This window comes from Lepisosteus oculatus, chromosome 26, assembly GCF_040954835.1.
Source record: "Lepisosteus oculatus isolate fLepOcu1 chromosome 26, fLepOcu1.hap2, whole genome shotgun sequence".
NCBI classification, from domain to species: Eukaryota; Metazoa; Chordata; class Actinopteri; order Semionotiformes; family Lepisosteidae; genus Lepisosteus; species Lepisosteus oculatus.
The window spans coordinates 6,919,943-6,941,066 of NC_090721.1; the positions used below are offsets into that span (position 1 = coordinate 6,919,943).

Here is a 21,124-nt window from a genome sequence, read left to right on the forward strand (position 1 = left end):
CCGCTCTGCTTGGGCTTCGCAGTTCCTTTTTTCTTGAATAAAGGCCAATTCCGATCCAAACAGCTTTTCATTCTCAACCATACACAACGTCTCCCAGTTTTTTTTTCATTAAAGAGTACCACCTGATATAGATTTTTTTTTTAAATGCATTCACACAAATCTGGAACTGTCCAAAAAACAGAACCTCTGCGCCTTCTGCAGGCCGCACAGACAATGAACCAGAGTTTTGCACATCGTACTGCAAGAGCCACAGGCCTCCCATGCATGGAACCCTTTCCAGTGAACCCCAGCAGCAGGAAACGCCAGCGGGTGCCCAGCTGTAACCCTCAGGCCTACCTGCGCGTGATGTAGTAAAACACTGGGTTGCCAGTTTTGGAAGTGCCCGCCTGGTAAAAGATATTCAGCGTCTTCAGAGCTTTGAACTCCTCCTTCTCGTGCACCTGGTGCCTGCAAAAACAGCACAGAGTCAGTCTAACATAAAAAAAAGACTTAACAGGAGAAGAAAGATGTGGCAACTGCGGTCAGATTGTTACGACCAGTGCTTGAAACCGGGCTTTTTGGGGGTTTTCTGTATCAGCATCAGTCCTGGCATTTTTTAATGGTTCACAAAAATGTTCTATCAAGTCCGTTATTTAACAACTTAAATTGTTTGAGATTCTGGTTATAATCAGTACTACTGAACACTATAATACCTGGCACCTCATACTTCATTCTCACTTCAAGCACTGCTTACAATGTCACTGAAACACACCAGCCCTCTGTCAGCCAGGGGAATAAACCCCGAGCTCGAACAGGGCTGTAGCACACTGCACCAGTTCAGAGGGTTGCTGTTGCTTAGGAGCAACACTGGAGCAACAGAAAGCAAAATCCAAAGTCAGCAAAAAAAAAAAAGCACAAGCACTGAACACGCACAACCATGAAATACTCCATCACCTGTCACCATGCCCTTCACATAAACCTGCTCAGTACGTTTATAAGGGAATGATCTATAGACAGCGAAGGAGAAATAAGATGATAAACAACAGTATCGCCCAACCCTCCTTGCCCAAGTGGGGTTATGCATCTGTCTAATTTAATTTAATTATTAGGTAAAATCAATGAACTTCTGTTGGTTATATAATTTATTTTGGATGGAATAGTTGCGGGCTGACAGTTAAAATTAGTTTTGCACCTGAAAACACTCATGAAGTCACTCTCTCAACCAAATTTGGACCAGCACCCTGGCTGGCAGAAAGTGGGCCTGGTGTCGAACCCGTCCCCACCCGCAGGAGGATTCACCTGGTCATGAACTCCTCAAACTTGGAGCTGGTCAGGTTGAGGCTGGACCAGTGGGTGTCCGCGACGGGCTTGTGCTCTGGGGGACCCAGGTAAGCCAGGAGGGTGGCCATCTTGTCAAAGGGCCGTCGTCCTACTGCTTTGTGGTCCCTAGCAACAGAAGGTCAAAGTTCAGGAGGCGGAGCAGAAATGAGAATCTCCACAAGCTCACTCTTCAAGAAAAGAAAACCGAAATAAAAACGAGGGAAGGGATAGTAACGCATATGCAATCTTGTATTTAATCATCTTCAGCCCCTGCCCAGGGCATTTGCTATTTCCCTCTACAGCCACCCCAGCACGACCTCAGCAGGAGAGAAAGAGATGTCTCCCCGCCCTGTCCCACCCTGCCCCACTGTCGCTGAAGCAGCCAACACACGGCCAGTCCTTGAGCCCCAACACAACGGCCTACATGCACTTGGGTAACCCTGCCTGCAAAGCCCAAGGCTGCGCACCTGTTGCTGGAGAGGTACTGCCCGATCTTCTCCTGGTTGTTCCACAGCAGGCGGTGGAGGGCCAGCACGTTCCCGTCGCTGATGAAGGACAGGCTGTGGTTGACCGAGTCGCTGGCGGGACAGTCAGACGCGATGTCCAGGAAAAACCTGAGTGCGGGGGGGAGAGCAGGGTGAGCACCCAGGTGGGACAGGGCACATACCTGGGTTCGACTGCCTTGCAAACACTGCTCAGATGGGTTTATCAAGGTGAGGCCTCCTAAGCCCCCTCTGTAACTCTCCATGCAATGTTAATGTACTACACACCTGAAACAGACACCCCGTTTCACATCAGGGGTGGAGAAAATCTTCAGAAGGAACAAGGCACTGCGCCACGTTTTCAAACTCGCAAACAAAAAAATTCATTTTAAACCTTGGCGGTTATGGATTGACCTGTTTGACTGGTTGGTTATTTCATATTTCAGATATTTGCTTTTGCTGTTGTTGTTTTTTACCTGTATGATCTCTTTAAAGCAGGTTTGGCATGGTTCTTTTTAAATGAAAGGTCAAATATAAAATAAATACTGAAGCTTATCACACCTTTACCAGCTGCTGTGCATTCCACACAAACACAAAAGATCTTCTGCTTTGGAATAAGAAAGCGAACCCCCCAGGGACCAAAGTGAATAAAATTGTAACACCACTTGAATGGTATTTGCAAATGCATTTAATACCATGCCTGGTTAATTCAGTCCAGCATCTGTTAAAACCTCTTTTAATCTAATCCTTCAATCTGAAATGTACCCCAAAAAAAAATGTTTTCTCATAGCTGAGCAAACATGAATTCTTAAAAGCAATGAAAAGGGGAAGTGATTTAATGCCAGTTTGGCCCATATCACTACTAAAGATTGCAACAGTAGAACACTGTGGTAAAGTGCTCATATGTTTCAAGTTTACATGATTTTACATCTTAATAATGTATAATTGGTATGGATGTGCAAACAACACTATTCGTATTTTAAAAAGACTCTCACTCTCCCACCTCTTGAAAACACCTAAAGTAAAGGGGTTTCCAATTCTAATCCTGGAAGACCACACTGCAGCTGGGTTGTGTTCAAGCCAAGCAATGAGGTAAAGAACAGAACCCTTCACTGACTTAATACCAGAATTAATCTGAAGTATTTTAGAAATGTGGGAGGGTGCCTTTTAACTATCATGTTTCAAAAGTAAAATAAAATCCCAACAACTTTTGTGTGGAAAGAAAATATGTGCGAATATTCCAGTTGAGAAACTTGTTGGTTCAATTGCGGCTTCAATTAATGAAGTGAAAACCAGGAGGTATGTGGGCCTCCAGGACAAGAACCAGAACTGGCACTAGGAAGCCCAGCCCTGTGAGACAAGATGCTCAGCCAAACGTTTCAAGAGAACTGAAGACGTAGGCTTAAAGAACTTTCTTTTCCCACAAGGAACTTCATTTGTTTTGCTGGGTACATTAAAAAAACACATCCTTTAAACATACACAAAAAACATCCCTCGTATACATGTTGCATAAAAACAGATCGTACCCTATAAAAAACAAAGTCAGCAATCCAGCACATTAAATACATTTCCCATGACCCACTAAGATTAATGTCATAACACAGGTGAATTAATTATAAGGAAGCTGGTGAAAAGGGGGAAGGATGTGAGAAGATATGTCCATAAAACCAAGTATCTCCTTTTCTAAGGGACATGGGGAAAGCCTTAGAGTTCAGCAGCCTAACAGATGCGAGCAGGAAGCTGGAAAGACCCCACTTCGTCTAAACATTACACGCACTGCAAAAACAGAAAGCGGAAGACTACTCCATACCTCCTTGCGGCTTCAAAATTGCTTTTCACAAAATCGTTAAAAGGCCTCATGTGCTCTTCTTTTGTAAACAGAACGTGGTTCGCGATGCTCTGGAGGATCTGAAAGGAAACAGAAGCGTCACCGAAACAAACTGTTAATCCTAAAACCGTAATTTCAAGGTGCCATCACGCCGCTGTAAGGCAGCTCCCAGCCCAGGAAGGCGGTGTTCACCCCAGCTCAGAATTTTATTAACCAATTAAGGCAACGGAGTGGAAACGCAGGGACGACAGCGGTGGTCTTCGGGTCTTAATTAAAAGCGAATTGAAAGATGCCTCTAAATTCCAGCACAAAGCACAAACCTTTGACCAAAACAACCTCCAATGCATCGGTTCAGACAATCCAGTGTTGGGCTACCTCTGATTTCCAGAATCTCCGCAATTTCTTTGGGAGGCACAGATAGGGATTGGACAGCAGTGGCCTCGTACCTTGGACATTAATTTTAAGCCCCTCTCTATCCTGGGGGGTGGCTTCTTGTCCAGGATCCCGGCTTCATAAGGGGAGACGATGGCGGGGTTGATGAAGCGCAGGAACATGGCACTGCCTACTGCCCCAATGCTATTCTGAGGGAACCGCTGACTGACCACCTGGAGGAGGAAGCAAGAGGAGAGGGAACAAGAGCCAGAGACAGAGAGGGGTTAGTGAGGGCCATCTGAGGACAGCTGGCATTAACCAGGATCCCAGCATGGCTGACAAATCTGGGCCAGCCCATGGAAGACTGAAAGGATCTTCTGAGAGAGAGGCTTTATCTGTTTCTTTAAAAATAAAAAGGTCTGGACCCCGTTTTTTCCACCCTGGATTCTGAATATATTTAAAGAATAAAACAACGTGCAATGTCGAACATCCTAAAATAAAAGGACACCTCTAAAATGTGAGTAGATGATGAGAAGCCAGCATAACAGAGGTTCTTGCCTGATTCTTTAGAAAGAGAGAGAGAGAGAGAGAAGCAACAGGTCTTGAGCTAATTTTACCAAGCCTCACTGTCCTTCTGTTAAAAATTCTAAAAATACAGCTCATCTGCATATCTGATGAGATCTGAGGCAGCACATTATGCACAGGAGGATACTGAAGGCTGAACTTTGGTCCCCAGTAAAAAGAAAAGAGCAGTTAACCAAGCAAGTCCTTACGCAGGTGTCTGACCTTCTGACCAACCCAATGGCTACTGGACACTTGCAAATTACACAGAACTCCAAAGACAGCCTTAACGATGGCTCAAAGTCACTCCGTACAGTGGTGCCTTGATTAATGTTTTGACTTGTAATTTAAACTAACGTACTTAAGCAGAAGCGTCAATCCTTAGAAGTACAAATTCATCGGAATACAAAGGCCAGAACAAGATTTTTCTCATTAATAGTCATGTAGACGTAGGACCGGGACATCGAGAAACAACTGAGTCAGCGCACAACTGTAGCCAACTGTAAGACACTGAAGCACTGCTCATTACGATCCACTACAGTACTGTCATCTGTAATTTACTTCCAAAGCTTGCTTTATTGCAGAAAGCCTCTACAGGCCACTTCCTTATCCATTTCAAGCAAACCGTGGAACCAAAGTCCCACTGAGGTGTGAAATGAATGCAGTGACAGCTCTGTGCCGATTCTGAACAGCTCTCTAAAAAGCCTGTGCACATTCAAAGCAACTGATGTAAAAATAAAGTAAAGCCCCTCTACCCCATTACATGTTTTGGAAGTTTCTGCGACATTGGAATACACTGCAATGGCCAAGAGGTGATTTCACCTGCCCTGAGGCCACAGAGGTGCCACCTTCTCACAACACATCACAAAACATTTGGCTGCTATTCCAGTAGAGCACCTCATTTTTCTACATCATAATAAAAGAGGAATGACAGGGAAAGGGGACCAGGAAATCTGTGCGAAAACTGTATTCACAGCATAAATAGAGGACAACTACTTATATTTCTTTACCTTGATAAATAGTATTGTTTTTGTCCGTAAGTTCTGACACCCGATCAATGCCCCCCCCAACCCCCATCACCGTTCCTTTCCAAAGCTGTCCGATTACATTAAGCCAATCTGGGTCTCAGCATTAGCTCTTCAGTGTTGCCAGGAAGATGACCACTTGAGATCACCCTGCCGGCAGGCTCAGCATCATCGGAATAATCTGACAGATCTCACAGAACAGCAGACCAAGACTATCTCAAAACCTCTGGCGCCCTCGCCAACCCCAGCATCCCAAATCCACAGCAAAATGGCGGATTTAATCTCAACAGCAACATGGAAAGCATCCAATAAACGGCCTCAAGGTACATGACTAGCTGGAGATGTGAAGATGTCACTGGGGCAATTGTCTTAGTTGAAGTCTCACCCTCCATGTGGGCCAAAGAAAAGAGGATTAAGTCTTTTGAAAAAGGAAAAAAATTGACTTGTCAAACGACACAACGTTTCCGTTTGATATTAAACGGGTTTATCCGTGAACCAAAAGTCATGTTTGCTGCATGTTTTTTTTCCCTTCGCTAGGAAAGGTGGGAAAAAAAGGCAAGAGAAAAGATGCAGGTCACAGAGTGAAGGCCCTGTCTGGTCCTGTCAGCCTGCGAGAGGCGGCGAAAGAGGACAGACCCCAGCCTAGACGAAGTCGACACGGTTCCTGCAAACTCGGGAAGAGAAGCCTCTGTCTTGAAAAAGACCCATCGAGTGACGAAGCCCCGTTATGAGACAGCAGAGTCCCCAGGCAGACTAGGAAAACACCCAACTGCCCACCTCCCCTCACCACTTCTGCACTTCTGAAGAGAAGAAACGCAAAATGCCTGAAAGGGAACACTGATTTAAAAGATGCCACTGGTTTTTAATCATACCGAGTGTTAATTGAAAAGAAAGCTACCCTGGAGTCAGAATTAGTAGAATGATTTTAGGTGAAGATGTGTACAGGCTGAGGTGTGAAGATGTTTATTGGGGGGGAGGGGCAGAAAAATTAATAAAATACAGCAACAAAAAAAGGTTTTTGCTTCAAAAAGAAAATTGCTAAGAAAAAGTTCTCTGAACTTACTGATTTTTTGCTTTCCTTTTTTTCTTTAACTGTGGCTTTATTCAGTAGAGAGTGGCAAGTTGCCTACAGAACAGAGATGGGTACAAAGATGTCACAGCACCAGCTAGACACAGGAGGTAACACAACAGTGGTCACTTGTACAAAGCTACAACACAGTATGTCACACAAACACGATGAAGGAGTTTAAGAAAAGAACAGCTCTTTCGTTTTCACGAATTAAGTGGACCATTTACATAATTTGCCTACATGCTGCAGGTGTTGTAAGGTTGCCTGTGCAAACCACTACAACACAGAGTAGTATATCAGCGCCCCTCTTTCCACGTGAGCAACGTGGAAAATTACAGGACAGGAATCGGAGATCGGCTTCAGATTAACATCTCTTTAAGGTTTAAACCAGACGTTACAGGTAAAAGGGGATGATGAAAACCTAATAATGTTTATAAAGGAGAGGGCCACTTTTGCCTGTCTAGCTCGCCTGCTGTTTGGTTTTGAGTCGGCTTTTTAAAGTTCTGTAAAATGGGATTTTTCTTGTGGCAAGGTATTGGTTCTGCCAAGAGCAACGAATGCTGGTGCTTGTTTTCTTAGAGATGTACAGAGAATTTTATGAATAATCTCCTTCATGGCGCGTTCAGTTTGTGAATATTGAAAAGCACAAATTTACCAAACAATCCCCTTGCAAAGTTTTTACTTTACAGCTCACAATGTACTCTACATACTGTGCCTCTCGCATGATCCGTTTTCCAAACGGGTGCACAAGATCTTAGTTTTCGCGGCCGAGAAAGACACTTGATTATGTTTAGGATTTTATTTTTAATTAATTCTCATTTTCAAGGCACAAATATCCCTATTTGCCACTGCCAAAGCCCTAGAGGCGAAGTATAACCGGTAAACAGAGTTAAATATTCAGAACATATAATACGGTGGTAAAGCAATTTTTCACACACAAGTCAAAAACAAAAGAAAAAGAAGCAGCCGGACCATGAAGAGACAAGACAGCTCCACGGAGGAGCACAGAGACCGAGAGCAGAGCTCCCCTGTGACTGTGAAGCTTAGCTGGGCTGGAGGGCTGTGCATGGCGAGTCTGCAGTTTGCAACGAACAGGTCCCCAGAAAAAAACCAAAGGTAAAAGTAACACAGCAGGGCCATTCCATTCCAGTTGGGCTCCCGAGGAAAGTTCAGTGGAAAAAGAGGAGAGTGCATTGCGCGCCCAGGGACGAGTTAACCTCCTCGAGCTGGATTTGAATCTGAATCAGCTGACAGGCCTCCCCCCCACCTCCAAAGACCACCACCACCTCTCAATTCTCCCCCCTCCACTTCCCCACCTAGTGGCTGGAGACGGGAAGACGACCTGCTTCAGTTGTGCAGCCCTGTCTGTCGGGACACTGCGCAGCGAATGGGAGAGGGCTAAGCACGCTTTAAGACGTGTGGTTCCACTCATCTGCAGCAATCGGCATTCTGCCGGTACTGTCTGGAACCCATCCCAGATACCACACTGGTGGCGGCTAATCCCAGATCCAGCCCCAATGCGGCCTGAGAAACACAGTATGCATCCATTTTTCTGAAATACGCAAACGTACACATTTCAGTTACCTAGCATTTTACACCTCTGGCATATAACGACTAAGCCTCCGAGATCACCCTCACAAAAACGTCCCTGGGGTGTCGAGAGGGGAAATCGCTGACCGTGTTACGTAGTGTTAGTTCAAACAGAGGAGTGAGCAGAGAGCGTGTGCCAGCAGGAAGAGATGAGGGCCCCGGCGGCCGGGCGCAGTGTGTGCTGGCAGCCCGCAGGGCCTACCTGGTACAGGCAGTGGCACACGCTGCGCAGCTGCGGAGGGAACTCGGAGGACGAGTTGATGATGGCGAGGAAGAAGCGGTCGGTCATCTGCCGCAAGTTCTGCTGGTTTTCGTCCAAACATTCTGTCTGTTCCAGTCTGGAAGAAAAAACAAACGCTAGCTGACAATATTTGGAGCTTCCCCAATGACACAGCCGTGCACGTGTTAGCGAGTGCTGTTTTTGGACTGTATTAACCTACCTTTACTTGAATTTACTAACATTGAAAACATCTTGCAAAGATGGTCAGGCAAAACCGTGAGGAAAGACCTCACATTTCTTTAGGTCCATACTCAAGCCTAGGAGCTCATCACAGTACTATTAAGCAGATTAAGAGCTCTCAGCCCGACTGAGGAAATTCTCTGCTCCAACGCTGAGTTAATAACCATTTATAGAGGTAGACTGCAGCAATTTGCATACAGTGCTTCGCTCAAAACACAAAACATGAGTGTCTGCACCGAGACCTGAATTCACAAAGGCCCGATGAGGAATTTGAAGCCTAAAACATTGCTTGACACTCCCTTTTCAAAACATACAGGGCTTTCCTCAAAAACACTCTGCTCCCTAATGATCTACAAAATCCTGGATTCTAAGATCCATGTGCAAGAATAGCAGAAGAACAGCTCTGGGATCGTTTCTAGGGGGTTTAACGGGCAGGGCTTGCACGAGGCGGTAAGCACGCTGTTGTTTTTGAAACGCAACCTGGTAGGGTCGACCTCGAAGCTGATCTGCTGCCACTCTGGGGTCGTGATCACACCTCTCAGGAGGGGCTCCAGTAGCTTCTGCAGGTAGGTAGCACCATAGACCTGAAAGACGGAACAGACAAAGAGCACCATTCAACTACACTCTGGGATATCATTCAAGCCAAACCGGATGCTTATTATCATCATGATTCTTTTCAGTTTTTTTGTTTCCTTCATGTTTTTTTTGGGGTTTGCAAAGCATAAGCAGACCACTGTAACCCTGGATGAGAATAAAAAAAATGTACAGGACACTCTGCTGGTGACTCAGGTCACAGTACGTGTTAAACATGGTGTTTAACCGCTAATACTGCCAAAAACAGCTGATACTGAGCTTTTTAACAGAGCTCATAAAGCATCACTCATCTAAACCAAGTACCACAACAGTTGCTCTTATAACACCGTTTATTAGCAATGCATCTACTTAGGAGCTGAAGGAATAAGAATGTTAATGCAGAACCAGGAAACAAATTTCCTGCTGCTTTACAGAGGAAGTAACTTAAGGCAGAAAATTGTCACTTTTTTTAACTGATACAATCAAGACGCAAACGAGAGGGGGCAATTCAGCCCGTCTTGCTCGTATGGTAGTTCAGTAGCTGAGTGAGCCTAAATATGAGCGGCAGGACGAAATTCTTGCTGTTCTATTTTCCCTCCAGCCAACATGGGTCTCGCTCGTGAAACAATGCGACGACGAGGTCAGACTTGCACCTTGAAACAGAAGGTCATGATTTTACTGGCCAGGCTGTTCCCCCTGAAGAGCGTCTGCATGGAGTCGGCCAGCTCCACCTCCTTGGAGAACATATTCCACAGCAGCTGGTAGAGGAGGTGCCGCGAGTCGAACAGGGTTACCAGCACTCGGGCCAGCTCGTCCTGCGAGGGGGCACACACCAGTTACGCACACCATTGAGGACGACGCCTGCTCACATGCACTGTGTGTAAGAACTCGGATTCACTCTGCCCTGACATGTGTCTAGCACGTGCTGCCCGGTTACGTCGGCCGCCACCCACCCACTGCGAGCAGGGCACCACGTTGGCCAGCGCCATGGCGATGGGCAGCTCCCCCTGGTCGCCCATCATGGTCACGAGCTCCACCAGCCTCTCGAAACGGTCGGCCAGGACCGTCTCGGCCAGCGTGTCGAACTCCGTGCCCTGCTGCAGGATCTTCGTCAGCACCTCCATGAAGGTGGCTCGCGTCTGGAGGTCCTTGTGATAGCCGAGCCCTGGCAGGAGAAGGGCGGAGAGGCAGAGGAGGGGACAAGGGCAGGGTATGAGAGATAAAGGAGAAAAGGCACCCTTGCAACAGACACCTCTTATGCAACAAGCCAACAGTTAAAGTAGTTCAGGTGGGTAGCTGCGTCAGCATGCGTAGGCTGCAAAGGAACAAGTAATAGGTTTATTCCATGCTGAAAAAAAGAAGAAAGAGAACACACCGTTTCGGCCGTGGAGCCTTCTTCAGGTGTGAGAGAGACAGGGCAGTAGGCAAAGGTAAAGTAGCGGGAGAACAAAGGTTGGGAGGGAGGAGGAGTGAGAGGCGGGAGCAGGGGACAGAAAGAGAGGCCAATCAAGAGGTGTGAAGTCAGAATGGGTGCAGAGAGGTGTGAAATGAAACTTCCAATGAATGGAGAAAATTTAAAAGAACAGTAATCTGTCGTTAAGGGAAAGGAAGTAACTTCCCTTAACGACAGATTACTGTTCTTTTAAATTTTCTCCATTCATTGGAAGTTTCATTTCACACCTCTCTGCACCCATTCTGACTTCACACCTCTTGATTGGCCTCTCTTTCTGTCCCCTGCTCCCGCCTCTCACTCCTCCTCCCTCCCAACCTTTGTTCTCCCGCTACTTTACCTTTGCCTACTGCCCTGTCTCTCTCACACCTGAAGAAGGCTCCACGGCCGAAACGTTGTGTTCTCTTTCTTCTTTTTTTCAGCATGGAATAAACCTATTACTTGTTCCTTAACAGTTAAAGTAGCTCACTACTAGATCACAGCTCTGAAGTAGTGTGGGCTTAATCACTGCATGACACTATCACTGATCGCATTTAAGCTACAAGTAGCTTTGAATCTTTAACAACCAACTACTTCTGACAAGCAGCAATCAAAATCAGCTTGCACACGACATCAGGCCAACAGATCTGGAGTGGGTTCTGTGTGCAGCTTCGCTCTCGGCAGGCATGAGCGGGGAGGGCGCAGCTGCCCAGCTCACCTATGGAGTGCATGAGGCCGCTGTCCACGTTGGCGTTGAGCAGGTTGGACATGGCGAGGACCGTGCAGTGGCGCAGGGACGCCAGGCGGCGGGACATCCCCCGCTTCCGCCCCGCCGTCTGCTGGCCATCATCGTCCACCTCGCTGCAGTCGTTCAGCAGGTTCATGAACAGAGTGAAGTACCTGTGCAGCGCCGAGAGGGATCGGAGGGTCGGTGCGGAATACCACGGTAAAAACAGAGTAAACGCAGCGGCATGGCGGCCCCCGCAAAGAACGACATGGCTGCCGACACAAAGCCATGGGAAATGCACGAAACAGAAAGGATAAAACGGCATCATCATATTTCAGAAGTGCTGGGGTCAACTTTTCTCAGGCTCCAAACCCTGTAGTTGGGCATTTATGTACTCTGATCCTCACAGCCCTTACAATTGTGTTCAACCTTAGCTCCCAGCCACATAGCTCATCCTTTAATTATGCATTTAGACAAAATTACCAGTGTTATTTTTTGTTTTCAGCTTTAATGCAGGAGACATAGGTTGCTCAGCAAAAAGCAGTAACTTTGATATGTGCAAAACTCAGGAGCTGAAGTGCCTGAGGGCTTTTTTTTACTGATCTAGGACAAGTCTCAAACAAGGAAGTTCTGGAGCCCCTTAACCTTAACACCGTTTTGTGACTTGACAGAGACTCAAAATGAAAGTCTGCAAAATGCCTATACTTCCTCTATGAATACATCGATATTTGAAAAAGATGCAAGAAAGCAGAAATAGTTTTTCAAACGTTAACTCTTATTTGTCTTGGTCGGATTTTGTGTTCTTCAATTGCACTTGTGATGATTGTTTTGCAATATTGTACCAATTATAGTCGCAACTCTTATTTGTATGTTTTGTGTATCCTGAAAAGCTGCAATATTTTCCAAAGCATGGAGATGGCCATTAAGGCCAGTGAGGACTCTTGGGCCCGGTGTCCTTACTTCAAGAAAAGCTGTGACTTCGCCTCCATCAGCTCCACACCATCGCCCTCTTCTGGCTGGAGGGGTAAACCAGCCAGCAGGGACACTACAGCTTCCATGCTGGCCTGGTCCAGGTCTCTGCAGGAAAAAAAAAAAGAAAAAACAAAAGTCACGACAGGGGCTATCAGTATAGCAGAACCTGCATAAGCATATGCACACACCACTGCGTGACATCGACTCCAGTACAACTACATTTTCAAGATCACCTAGGTCCTCTCATGATCTACAATCAGAACCACTCTGACAGCATCACAGACTTCAGAAATCCAGCTGCCTTTCTTTTTCAATACATAAAAAACAGTCCCCACGGCAGACTGACTTCCTGTCCATGGTGTAGTCCTCTATTTCACCCTCTGCTTACCATGAAAGTATGAGACAGCATGACCCTCGAAGGATACAGCACTTAGCAAAAACGAAGGGATGGACAAAAAAAGGCAGGAAAAATGTGGGGGGAAAAAAACACATCGGCCTGCAGTCGGAAAGAAGGACTGCTCATTGATACCACACCCGGCAATGGTTGGTTAACGGCCTCTGTGTAATTATTTCCCCAAGGGAAAGGAGGAGGAGGAGAAGGAACACCAGGCCAGGGACTGTGACAGCACCTAGTCAAGCACTTCACGTCTTCATCAGCTGCCTGGTTGGAGATCCCCATCACCCAGTCCGTCAGGTACTCCACCATCTTGTTCCTGAGAGGGGGACACAGCATTAGAGACCTGCAGGCATGCCCTTGTCCATCACCCCAGGGAACACCAATCCCGCAGACCCCAGCAGTGTCCCGCGTGAGCGGGTGTATGTTTGTGTCTGTGCGTGTCCGAGTTGGATTGACATCCCACCCAAGATGTATCCCGCCTAGTGACCACTGCTTGCTGGGATAGACTCCCGCGCCGCTGCAACCCTGTGGAAGGATGGATGTGCTCTGCAATCTGGGCCAAGAGGAGTGGTTCTCAATCCAATCCAGGGAAACGTTGTCTCTTCAGCCAATTTCCTCATCACAGGCTAATTGTTTTTAATTTTCTAATATATGCGTGTGTTTAAATTATTGTTTCAGTTCTTACAACAAAGCCCACCCTTCAAATCTATAATCGGTACAAACAGATAATTAGCATGTTTCAGGACCGCCTTCATTCAGGTGTGCTTGCTGAAATCCACGCGAGCAAAGCATCAATCTTTAAATGAAAGGAGAGGAAAGGTGACCTGAACACACTGTTGCCTTATAGCACTTAGAATGAGTATCAAGTGGCCAGAGGAGTGAGGTTAAAGCCAGAAATGGGCAGGTGAGCGAGCCCACTCACTCAGAAGACAGGCCCTACCGAAACTTCATCTCCTGGCAGAAGGAGAGATCGTCGCGGCGCTCCATCATCACTTCCACCAGCTGGCACAGCTTGGTCTTGATCTGGATGGCGTGCACCATGTTGCCCAGAATTCGGACATACCTGTGGGCACAAACAGAGGTCAGCCAATGAGGAGCACCCATGGATCTCATTCTGAAACAGCTGCAGAACAAAAGGCCATGCATCCTGACCTCCACTGCTGCACATTACTGCAGGACCAATTCACTTCCAAACTTGCGAAAAGGAAGTCATAGGATAGTCACATGTCTGGCTACCAGAAAGCTACCTAGCACACTACCAAGTCAGTATTACTGCATGGACAAAGATGGCTAATTAAGAAATGGCATTTGTTAGGTTTAAGAATTTCTGTGAACAACTGCATCTTTAAAAACCAATTGAACTAAATACATCTATAAATTGTACTGGTATGCAGGTCCTGACAATGATGAAGCTGAAGCCACTTGATATTCAACCAGGCAAAATCTATTTTACATTTTTGGAAACCATTCACACTTAAGTGCACAGAAATGCACATAACACTCACACACTTCAATCATGTAGTGGCCATCCTCAGTGCTAGAGTTAAAAGAAAATCAATACACCATTACACCCAGAAATGGATACTGGTGCAAAATTCAGGATCAAAGCAAAAGGTGATCGCTTAGATAAAAACACAAGCAATTACATGAGCTATAAAAGGACAAGTTGAATTTATTTCAAATGTTATAAAGAAAATGAAGGCGGCAATATTCTGAAACGCTGAACCCCCAGACTGCTGGTGCGGGGAGCTCTGTGCGTACCTGACCAGGTTAAGCATCATGGTCTCAATGCTGGCCTGGCCCAGGTGCTCAGAGCTGCCCTCGGTGTGATTGTCCAGCAGGTTCTTCATGATCGCAATGGTCTGCTCCACGAACTGCGTGTTAGTGTCATTGATCGGAACCTGGGAGAGGATCGGGAGACGGCAGTTAGCATACGCAATGCACTGTGATGGCCATAGAAAAACATATTACAAAATAAAGGTGGATTTTAAACCACCACAGGCATTGTCTTTTCAACACGTTCTTGGAACGCATAATAAAGTTAATAAACGTAATGAAATGGCTGCCCTATGTTATAAAAAAAATGCCAAGTAGAACCTTAATCAGTGGCAAGTTACTGTTGAAGGGACTGGGGAATAATCTTACAGCCAGACTCGGTTCATTCTACCAAAGAGCTGAGGTCCGGAAGGAACTGGAACAGAAGACCAGGAAACTCACAGGCCCCTGTGCGTCGAAGAAGCGGCTGATGCTGTTCTTGAGCTTGTTGAAGAGCATGGGGTACAGTGCGGGGCTCAGCTCCAGGCCCACCAGGTCCTTGATATTTGTTCTGATCTGCAGGCCCACTTTCTCGTGGTTGCACACCATGAGCGAGAGCAAGCGGTCCAGGAACTTGCTGAGGGGTGTCTCTACATTTCCCTCGCTGGAGCCCATGGAGATCATGGAGCCCTTGCGCTCATTGAGGGGGCCCATGGGTGGGCTGTAAGTGGCCAGTCCGGGGGTGCTGCGATGCTGCAGGCACACCCCACCCAGAGCACACAGGAACCCCGTCATGTTGATCCATTCCTGCAAGGAGTCCGTGTCAGACAGGTCTATAGAGCCACCCCCACTTACATGTGACATTCGCCGCTTAACAATTGTCTTATGGAGACTTTCTGTCACCTAAATGTGGACACAATTTGAGTTTTACTTGACCTTCGTTAAAAAAAAAGAATGCATTGTCATTAGATTGATGATGATGAAAGTTACAAAAAAGAGGAAATGGGAATGAAAACATTAGAAATATGACGTGTTAATAAAACAACCCCCACATGAAAGCTTACTGAAGCACTGCAATTTTTTTTTTTCCCCCTCGCATACGCAGAGAGAAATCGTCTAGCATGCATTACAACACCTGCAGGACAGGTCGGAGGACTGTTTTCAAGCTCTTTGCAAACTTAAAGTTGCCTTTAGGTTCTACAGGGGAAATATCATAAGGTTTCTCAGGGCAGGGATCACATATCACAAGGCCCTACATACGCTGGAGCACGACTGTACTGAGTCTTATTGAGGAGTGAGGATGCTGCTGTGGCTCAGGCTGGAGTCATTTTGACTGCCTACAGTAGGGCGGTCTCCTCAAACCACACCATGGCCGTGAAGTTGGCACACAAGTTCACTCATTCCCACTGCACCCCACAGAGAACAAGCCCATGCCCTTGGTGGGTACGCACATAGTGACACAGACACATGAGAGCTAGGCAGGCTCAGTGGCAGCTCTTCCAAAAACATAGCTGCTTTTAAAATAATTATGCAGCAAAGAAAGATTTCGGTTTGTTACAAAAAGGAAGCAGAAGGCAGAAGAGGTAAATGTCATACTGACAGCATAAAATAGAGCCTTTAAGACCCTGAATGGAGAAAAATGATTCAGGACATCGTGGGTTTTAAATGCAGTGTCCTTCTCATGTGTCTGCTTTTGTCAATGGCATCAGGACCACATTAGTCAAACGCCCCCCCCCCACAATTTTTATTTTGGGTTCAGGCTATTTCCATACAGAATAGGACGACCGCTTTGTGCATTTACCAGCTCACGTTATTTATTCATTTGGATTTGATTGTTTTTTTTAAGTTTCCTGCATAATGACCCAAAGGGAAGGGAAAAAAGGTTACAATCAGAAGGAAACACTGGAAAAACAGTAAACCTTGGAATATAAACACCTTCTGCGGCCCATGCTTACCTGTCCATCCTCAATTTTAGTTTTTGGATAATTAAGAATTAACTTAGTAGCTTGGTCCCATTTTGCATACGTGTCTTCCCAAGCCTGGGGGGCACAAGAGTCAGGTTAGCCTCAGAAAAGCAACACAGAGCAGCCTAACAAACTGGCATACGGCTCTCGAGAAAGAGGGCCTCAGTGCTGTGTCATAAATCCCGAAACAGAATACGAGTTGGTCGCACAGTGCAGAAGAAAGCAACAGGCCTGAACTGCCTGAATTAACTTACAGGCCCCAGTGGAAATCCTCAACAGAAATGGAGACGATGAATAACAAATTCATATAGAAATCCTCATGTGGACTAGCACCTAGCAGTCAGCAGGGCATTACAATGTTCTGAGTTTCAGCCTGGCTGATTCTGACGGATTCCCCACGACTCACGATCACAGGAAGGGATCACAATGAGGCCCAAACACATGAGGGCGTAGTAGTTGCAGAGAAAAAGAAATTCTCTGACAGATTTGAAATACAGGCAGCCAAAGCACGGGTCAGACGTGAGCTGTTCACGTTCATTACTGCAGCACGCAAAACACATGCAGCCTGACAACGGCACCATATACAGTGCTCTCGAGACCGAGGCACTGTCGCAGGTGAATTCATTACTCAAACATGAATCATTTTAATACCAGATAAGGGTTACAGAGTGCAGACTACTACTGTGCCCTACTGTTGGCCAAGGAGAAGTAAGTGAGGTGAATCCGACAGAAAGTTTACACTTTCTTTACTTACATTTTTGCATATGATACACACTTTCTAACCAAAAGCACTTCCATCCATACTTTTTGTCACTGCCCACACAGATCTCCAACACAGATGCAGTTAAAAGATAATAGAGTTTTTGTTGTGTTTTTCTCTTCAATATATCACAACCTTGCTTCAAAGCCTTCATATGGTATGCAGCAAGGTGGCTGATCTATACTATGCTGAACCTCAGGAACGGAGCACGTGAAGCCTCCTCTCATCTTCCCCCACATCCCGACAGGGTTCGTAAGGCCCGGCCCTGCAGGGCGTGTAGGGCAAGGCAGGGAGCCCGCAGGGCATACAGACCTCTTTGTTTCCTGCAGTTGGGTGCTCTATCCTCCTCAACAAGGCCATGACTCTCTTCTGTAGTGCTGCACGACCTGGAAAGACAGATTCCACCTTGAAACACGGTAAAGCCCGACCCTTCATTCAGGATCCTAACCATCCGGACGACAGACTGTCCCCCCCCCCCCGGCAAGCAGAGTGGCACCATTCCAGCACGGACCACTAGACTTAACAATAGCTTCTTCCCCAAGGCAGTGTGCATCATTAACAGTTAACTGCGCAATGCCTCAAAATTCAATACATCTCTGCACTCAGCACTTTTCACTTGGCTACCACTACCCTACTATCTATTGCCCTGTGTGTTTTTTGTTCTGTACTACCTGTTGCATGCTGTTGTGCAATGCTGTGCGTGATTGGTCATTATTTACTGCTTTGCAATGTACTGTGCGCATTGATCTGTCTATTGTATTGGGCACATCCCAGGAGAATGGCACGAACAAGAATCCCCAGGTATCGGCTCCTCTCTCCCCAAACATTTACCTGTTATTCATTCGGTTCGATTCTTCAGTAAAGTCTGTGAGTCAGTAAAGTCAGCCCTCCTGAAGTCTATCAGTTCAGCAGAGATTTTTTCGAGGGCGACAGGGGGACTCGCGGTCTTCAGAGACATCGGATTGTCGCCGTACAGACCGTTGTGTAGGGTGGAGAACTGCTTCGGTCTCCCTGCTCCTCTTCAGTTTCCCTTCTCGGGGGGCCAAGTGTTTTTGCGTCTCTGTCTCATTTTTCCATTATTACCCACCACAGATACAGATTCTATTATTGACAGTTCTGAAGCAGAGGTTGGGCGTTTCCCCGAAGACGGCCGAGAGAGAGCGGGAAAAAATGAGCCAGCCCTTGCTAACGGCGGCGCCGCCGCAAGCCCCCCCTCCCTGAATATTTCCAGTGACTTTCGAGACAAACTGAGGAATGGTGGCGGTTTGGCCCTGCCTCGCCATGCCCCGCGCCCTCACCTGTGGACATCATGTTGCTGACAGAGGCGAACTCGATGAAGGTGTTGTAGTTGGGCAGGATGCTCTGGACGGGCACCTCGTCCACTCCGCAGCGGATGTCCGCCTCCTCGCACAGGTGCCGGAAGCAAGACATGGCCACCAGCACGGCCTCGATGTCGGGGCTCCACAGGAACATGTACAGGCACACCTCCAGCTTGGTCTGGGCTTGCCTGCAGATGGGAATCCCGCTGCCCAGGGTGGCATTCTCCTGGCATTCGTAAAAACATATGTACAGGTCAGGCAGGGCGGGGCAGGTGTACCTTTGGAGTCTATGCTGCTTTTAAAGTGCATTTAAAACTGAGAACTGGACTTTAGACAGTGGGGTGCGAGAACGTGCTACAAGCTCCACAGCTGTGCTGTTGAAGGCGATACCCTGATAACCCCATACCCTGGCTTCTATCAAGAAACAACTGGTTGAGATCCCCTGATCAATTAGCTGCTAAAAACCAGATGGATCAAACTGCTTCTTCTGGTTTGTGACCTTGCTGATGTTCTTGTGGCTGCGGCACAGCCTTCCACACTCTACAACAATCTCCCGTTCCGCCCCCAGGTGCCCGGGTCTCCTCCCCACCTTGTTCTTGAGAAGAAACTTGTTCCTGCAGATCAGGATCTCCCGCAGCCACTTCAGGATCTCTGTGCTATTGATCATTTGGTGGCCGATCAGCTTCTTACAGATGAAGAACAGCACCTGTGAGCTGTGGGATAAGAAACCGGATTAGTACAAAACATTGTAGGTCATTGAAGGGAATCATGGGATTAGTGTCCGTTCATACCTGATATCCCAGAACGTTTCTATAGGTGCATCAGGGTTCCACAGCTCAATGGTTTCTGGTTGGTGCAAAACTAACAATGCCTGGAAACATTGAAAGAAAACAGCAGGAAAGTCTTCACTTTCAGTCTAATCACTGCAGCATCTTTGTCACCTTCTCTGGTTAATCGGCTTGTTAAAAGTGACTAATCATATAAGGGCTGGATCTAGAACAATTACCAACATCTGAACTTTTACAAAACCATCTGAAGCCTAAAAGCTGAACTTCTTACAATCAAAAGTAATTTCCCAGAGATTCCTGAGGGCTTTTTCTCCTAGTCCTTCTGCTCAACACCTAAAAAACTTGACTAAGTCTTACACCCCCTAACCCCCATTTAATACTTTAGCTACTGCATGCAAATGTTAACCTCTGTCAGCACACGTGCAGAAGCCTCACCTCCATAGCCTCCTGGGCGATCTCTGCCATGTTGGCCGGGGGCACCAACTGCACCAGCCCCGTGATCAGCTCTGCTGTGCTGCTCTGGATCTCCTGGCCCTGCTTCCCGGGATTCTGGAACCAGCGAGAGTGCAGCCATGATGCTTCCAGAGGGACACACGCACGAGCAGGCCACAGGAAGAAGCCCATCCGTGACATGACAGAGCGAGACTTGATTTCTCCCCTCCCGCCATCGGTGGTCCCACAGGGATTGCTGATGAGCCCCCAGGTAGCCCAGAGAGGATTAAACAATCCTCTTAACTCCGATTCCCCCTAGGCTCCCTGCATCCAGTAATGCTGACGGCTTGCAGGGACCCACCGGGCTGAATTTAAATCTGTGCATTTCCAGAAGGTTAGATCCTTCTATGTTCAAACTTCAGAACTGCACCGCCTGCACATATCAACTATGCAGGAGGATAAGGGTTAAGGTCACATTAAGTTAGGTCCAGTTTTAAGGAGGCAAATGGAGAATAAGCACGTTATGATTTGAAGATTGCATTATCTTGGCTGGGGATACAGCAAGGGTAGGTGGCTGCAGGTTCGAATGGTCTCCTCTTGTTTGTCACTGTTCTTCTCCGCAGCCCTTGTACACTGCAGGGAAACTGCAGGCCGCTATGACAATCGGCCTCAAGGCAGCAGAGAGAAACAAACCCAACTCCAATGCAAGCAAGCAAGTCTTTCTGCCAGCACTCCTAAAGTAAGCCTGTGGTGTAGGGTGAGATTACTTGCATACAATCATAGCATTCAGGCATTTTAAAAGAAATGGTTAAAGACGAAAAGAAAATGAATAGAACTGTAATAAGAAAATATTTTCAAATGTTCTGAGGCAGACAACTTGAAATGTAATGGACGTAGTAAGTAACAGCAAGCTATATGAAAATGCATGCAATCCTCCTTCGTTTCACTCTTAGCTTTGTTTTGTTTTTTACACTTGTTTTACAATCGAGAGACTTTCTGTAAGTAAGAATTCCATTGTACCAGTACCGGTTACATATGGCAATAAAGTTCAAGTTCAAGTTCAAGCTTAAAACGCTTGACTCAATCATTATCAAAGGGCTCCCCTAGTGGTGCAAATGCTCAGAGCAACTTTGTGTTACCTAAATATATATTTTTTTTATTTGGGCAGGAAGTGAACTTACGTGCAACATCAGCTTTGGGTCAGCATGGATCAGCTTCACCACAGCCAGCAGCAGGTACTTATAACTTCTGGTGTCCAGGTCAGCCGTCTTCTCTTTAAACTTCAGGCTCGTCATTTTTTCTTTGAATGTCAGACTCTGGGA

General features: G+C 46.7%; 1 protein-coding gene across 9 annotated transcripts in view; it reads right to left on the bottom strand.

Annotated features, from left to right (window-relative positions):
- The window catches only part of nf1a (neurofibromin 1a), a 103,041-nt gene that overhangs the window by 53,191 nt on the left and 28,726 nt on the right, over window positions 1-21,124 (bottom strand). For 6 of the 9 annotated variants that reach the window (XM_069184498.1, XM_069184494.1, XM_069184493.1 and 3 more), the window contains exons 13-35: window positions 20,984-21,118; window positions 19,806-19,919; window positions 19,374-19,453; window positions 19,172-19,295; window positions 18,562-18,808; window positions 17,576-17,649; window positions 16,495-16,578; window positions 15,002-15,346; window positions 14,546-14,685; window positions 13,725-13,847; window positions 13,017-13,100; window positions 12,376-12,492; window positions 11,407-11,588; window positions 10,213-10,424; window positions 9,913-10,074; window positions 9,167-9,270; window positions 8,429-8,564; window positions 6,631-6,693; window positions 4,056-4,214; window positions 3,592-3,689; window positions 1,767-1,913; window positions 1,279-1,425; window positions 337-447 (exon numbers count right to left, since the gene is read on the bottom strand). In XM_069184498.1, the coding sequence (XP_069040599.1) occupies window positions 337-447; window positions 1,279-1,425; window positions 1,767-1,913; window positions 3,592-3,689; window positions 4,056-4,214; window positions 6,631-6,693; window positions 8,429-8,564; window positions 9,167-9,270; window positions 9,913-10,074; window positions 10,213-10,424; window positions 11,407-11,588; window positions 12,376-12,492; window positions 13,017-13,100; window positions 13,725-13,847; window positions 14,546-14,685; window positions 15,002-15,346; window positions 16,495-16,578; window positions 17,576-17,649; window positions 18,562-18,808; window positions 19,172-19,295; window positions 19,374-19,453; window positions 19,806-19,919; window positions 20,984-21,118 (3,188 nt within the window). Of the gene's footprint in view, window positions 1-336; window positions 448-1,278; window positions 1,426-1,766; window positions 1,914-3,591; window positions 3,690-4,055; window positions 4,215-6,630; window positions 6,694-8,428; window positions 8,565-9,166; window positions 9,271-9,912; window positions 10,075-10,212; window positions 10,425-11,406; window positions 11,589-12,375; window positions 12,493-13,016; window positions 13,101-13,724; window positions 13,848-14,545; window positions 14,686-15,001; window positions 15,443-16,494; window positions 16,579-17,575; window positions 17,650-18,561; window positions 18,809-19,171; window positions 19,296-19,373; window positions 19,454-19,805; window positions 19,920-20,983; window positions 21,119-21,124 lie in introns of all 9 variants that reach the window. The other 3 variants (XM_069184496.1, XM_069184495.1, XM_069184497.1) reach the window with 3 other exon arrangements.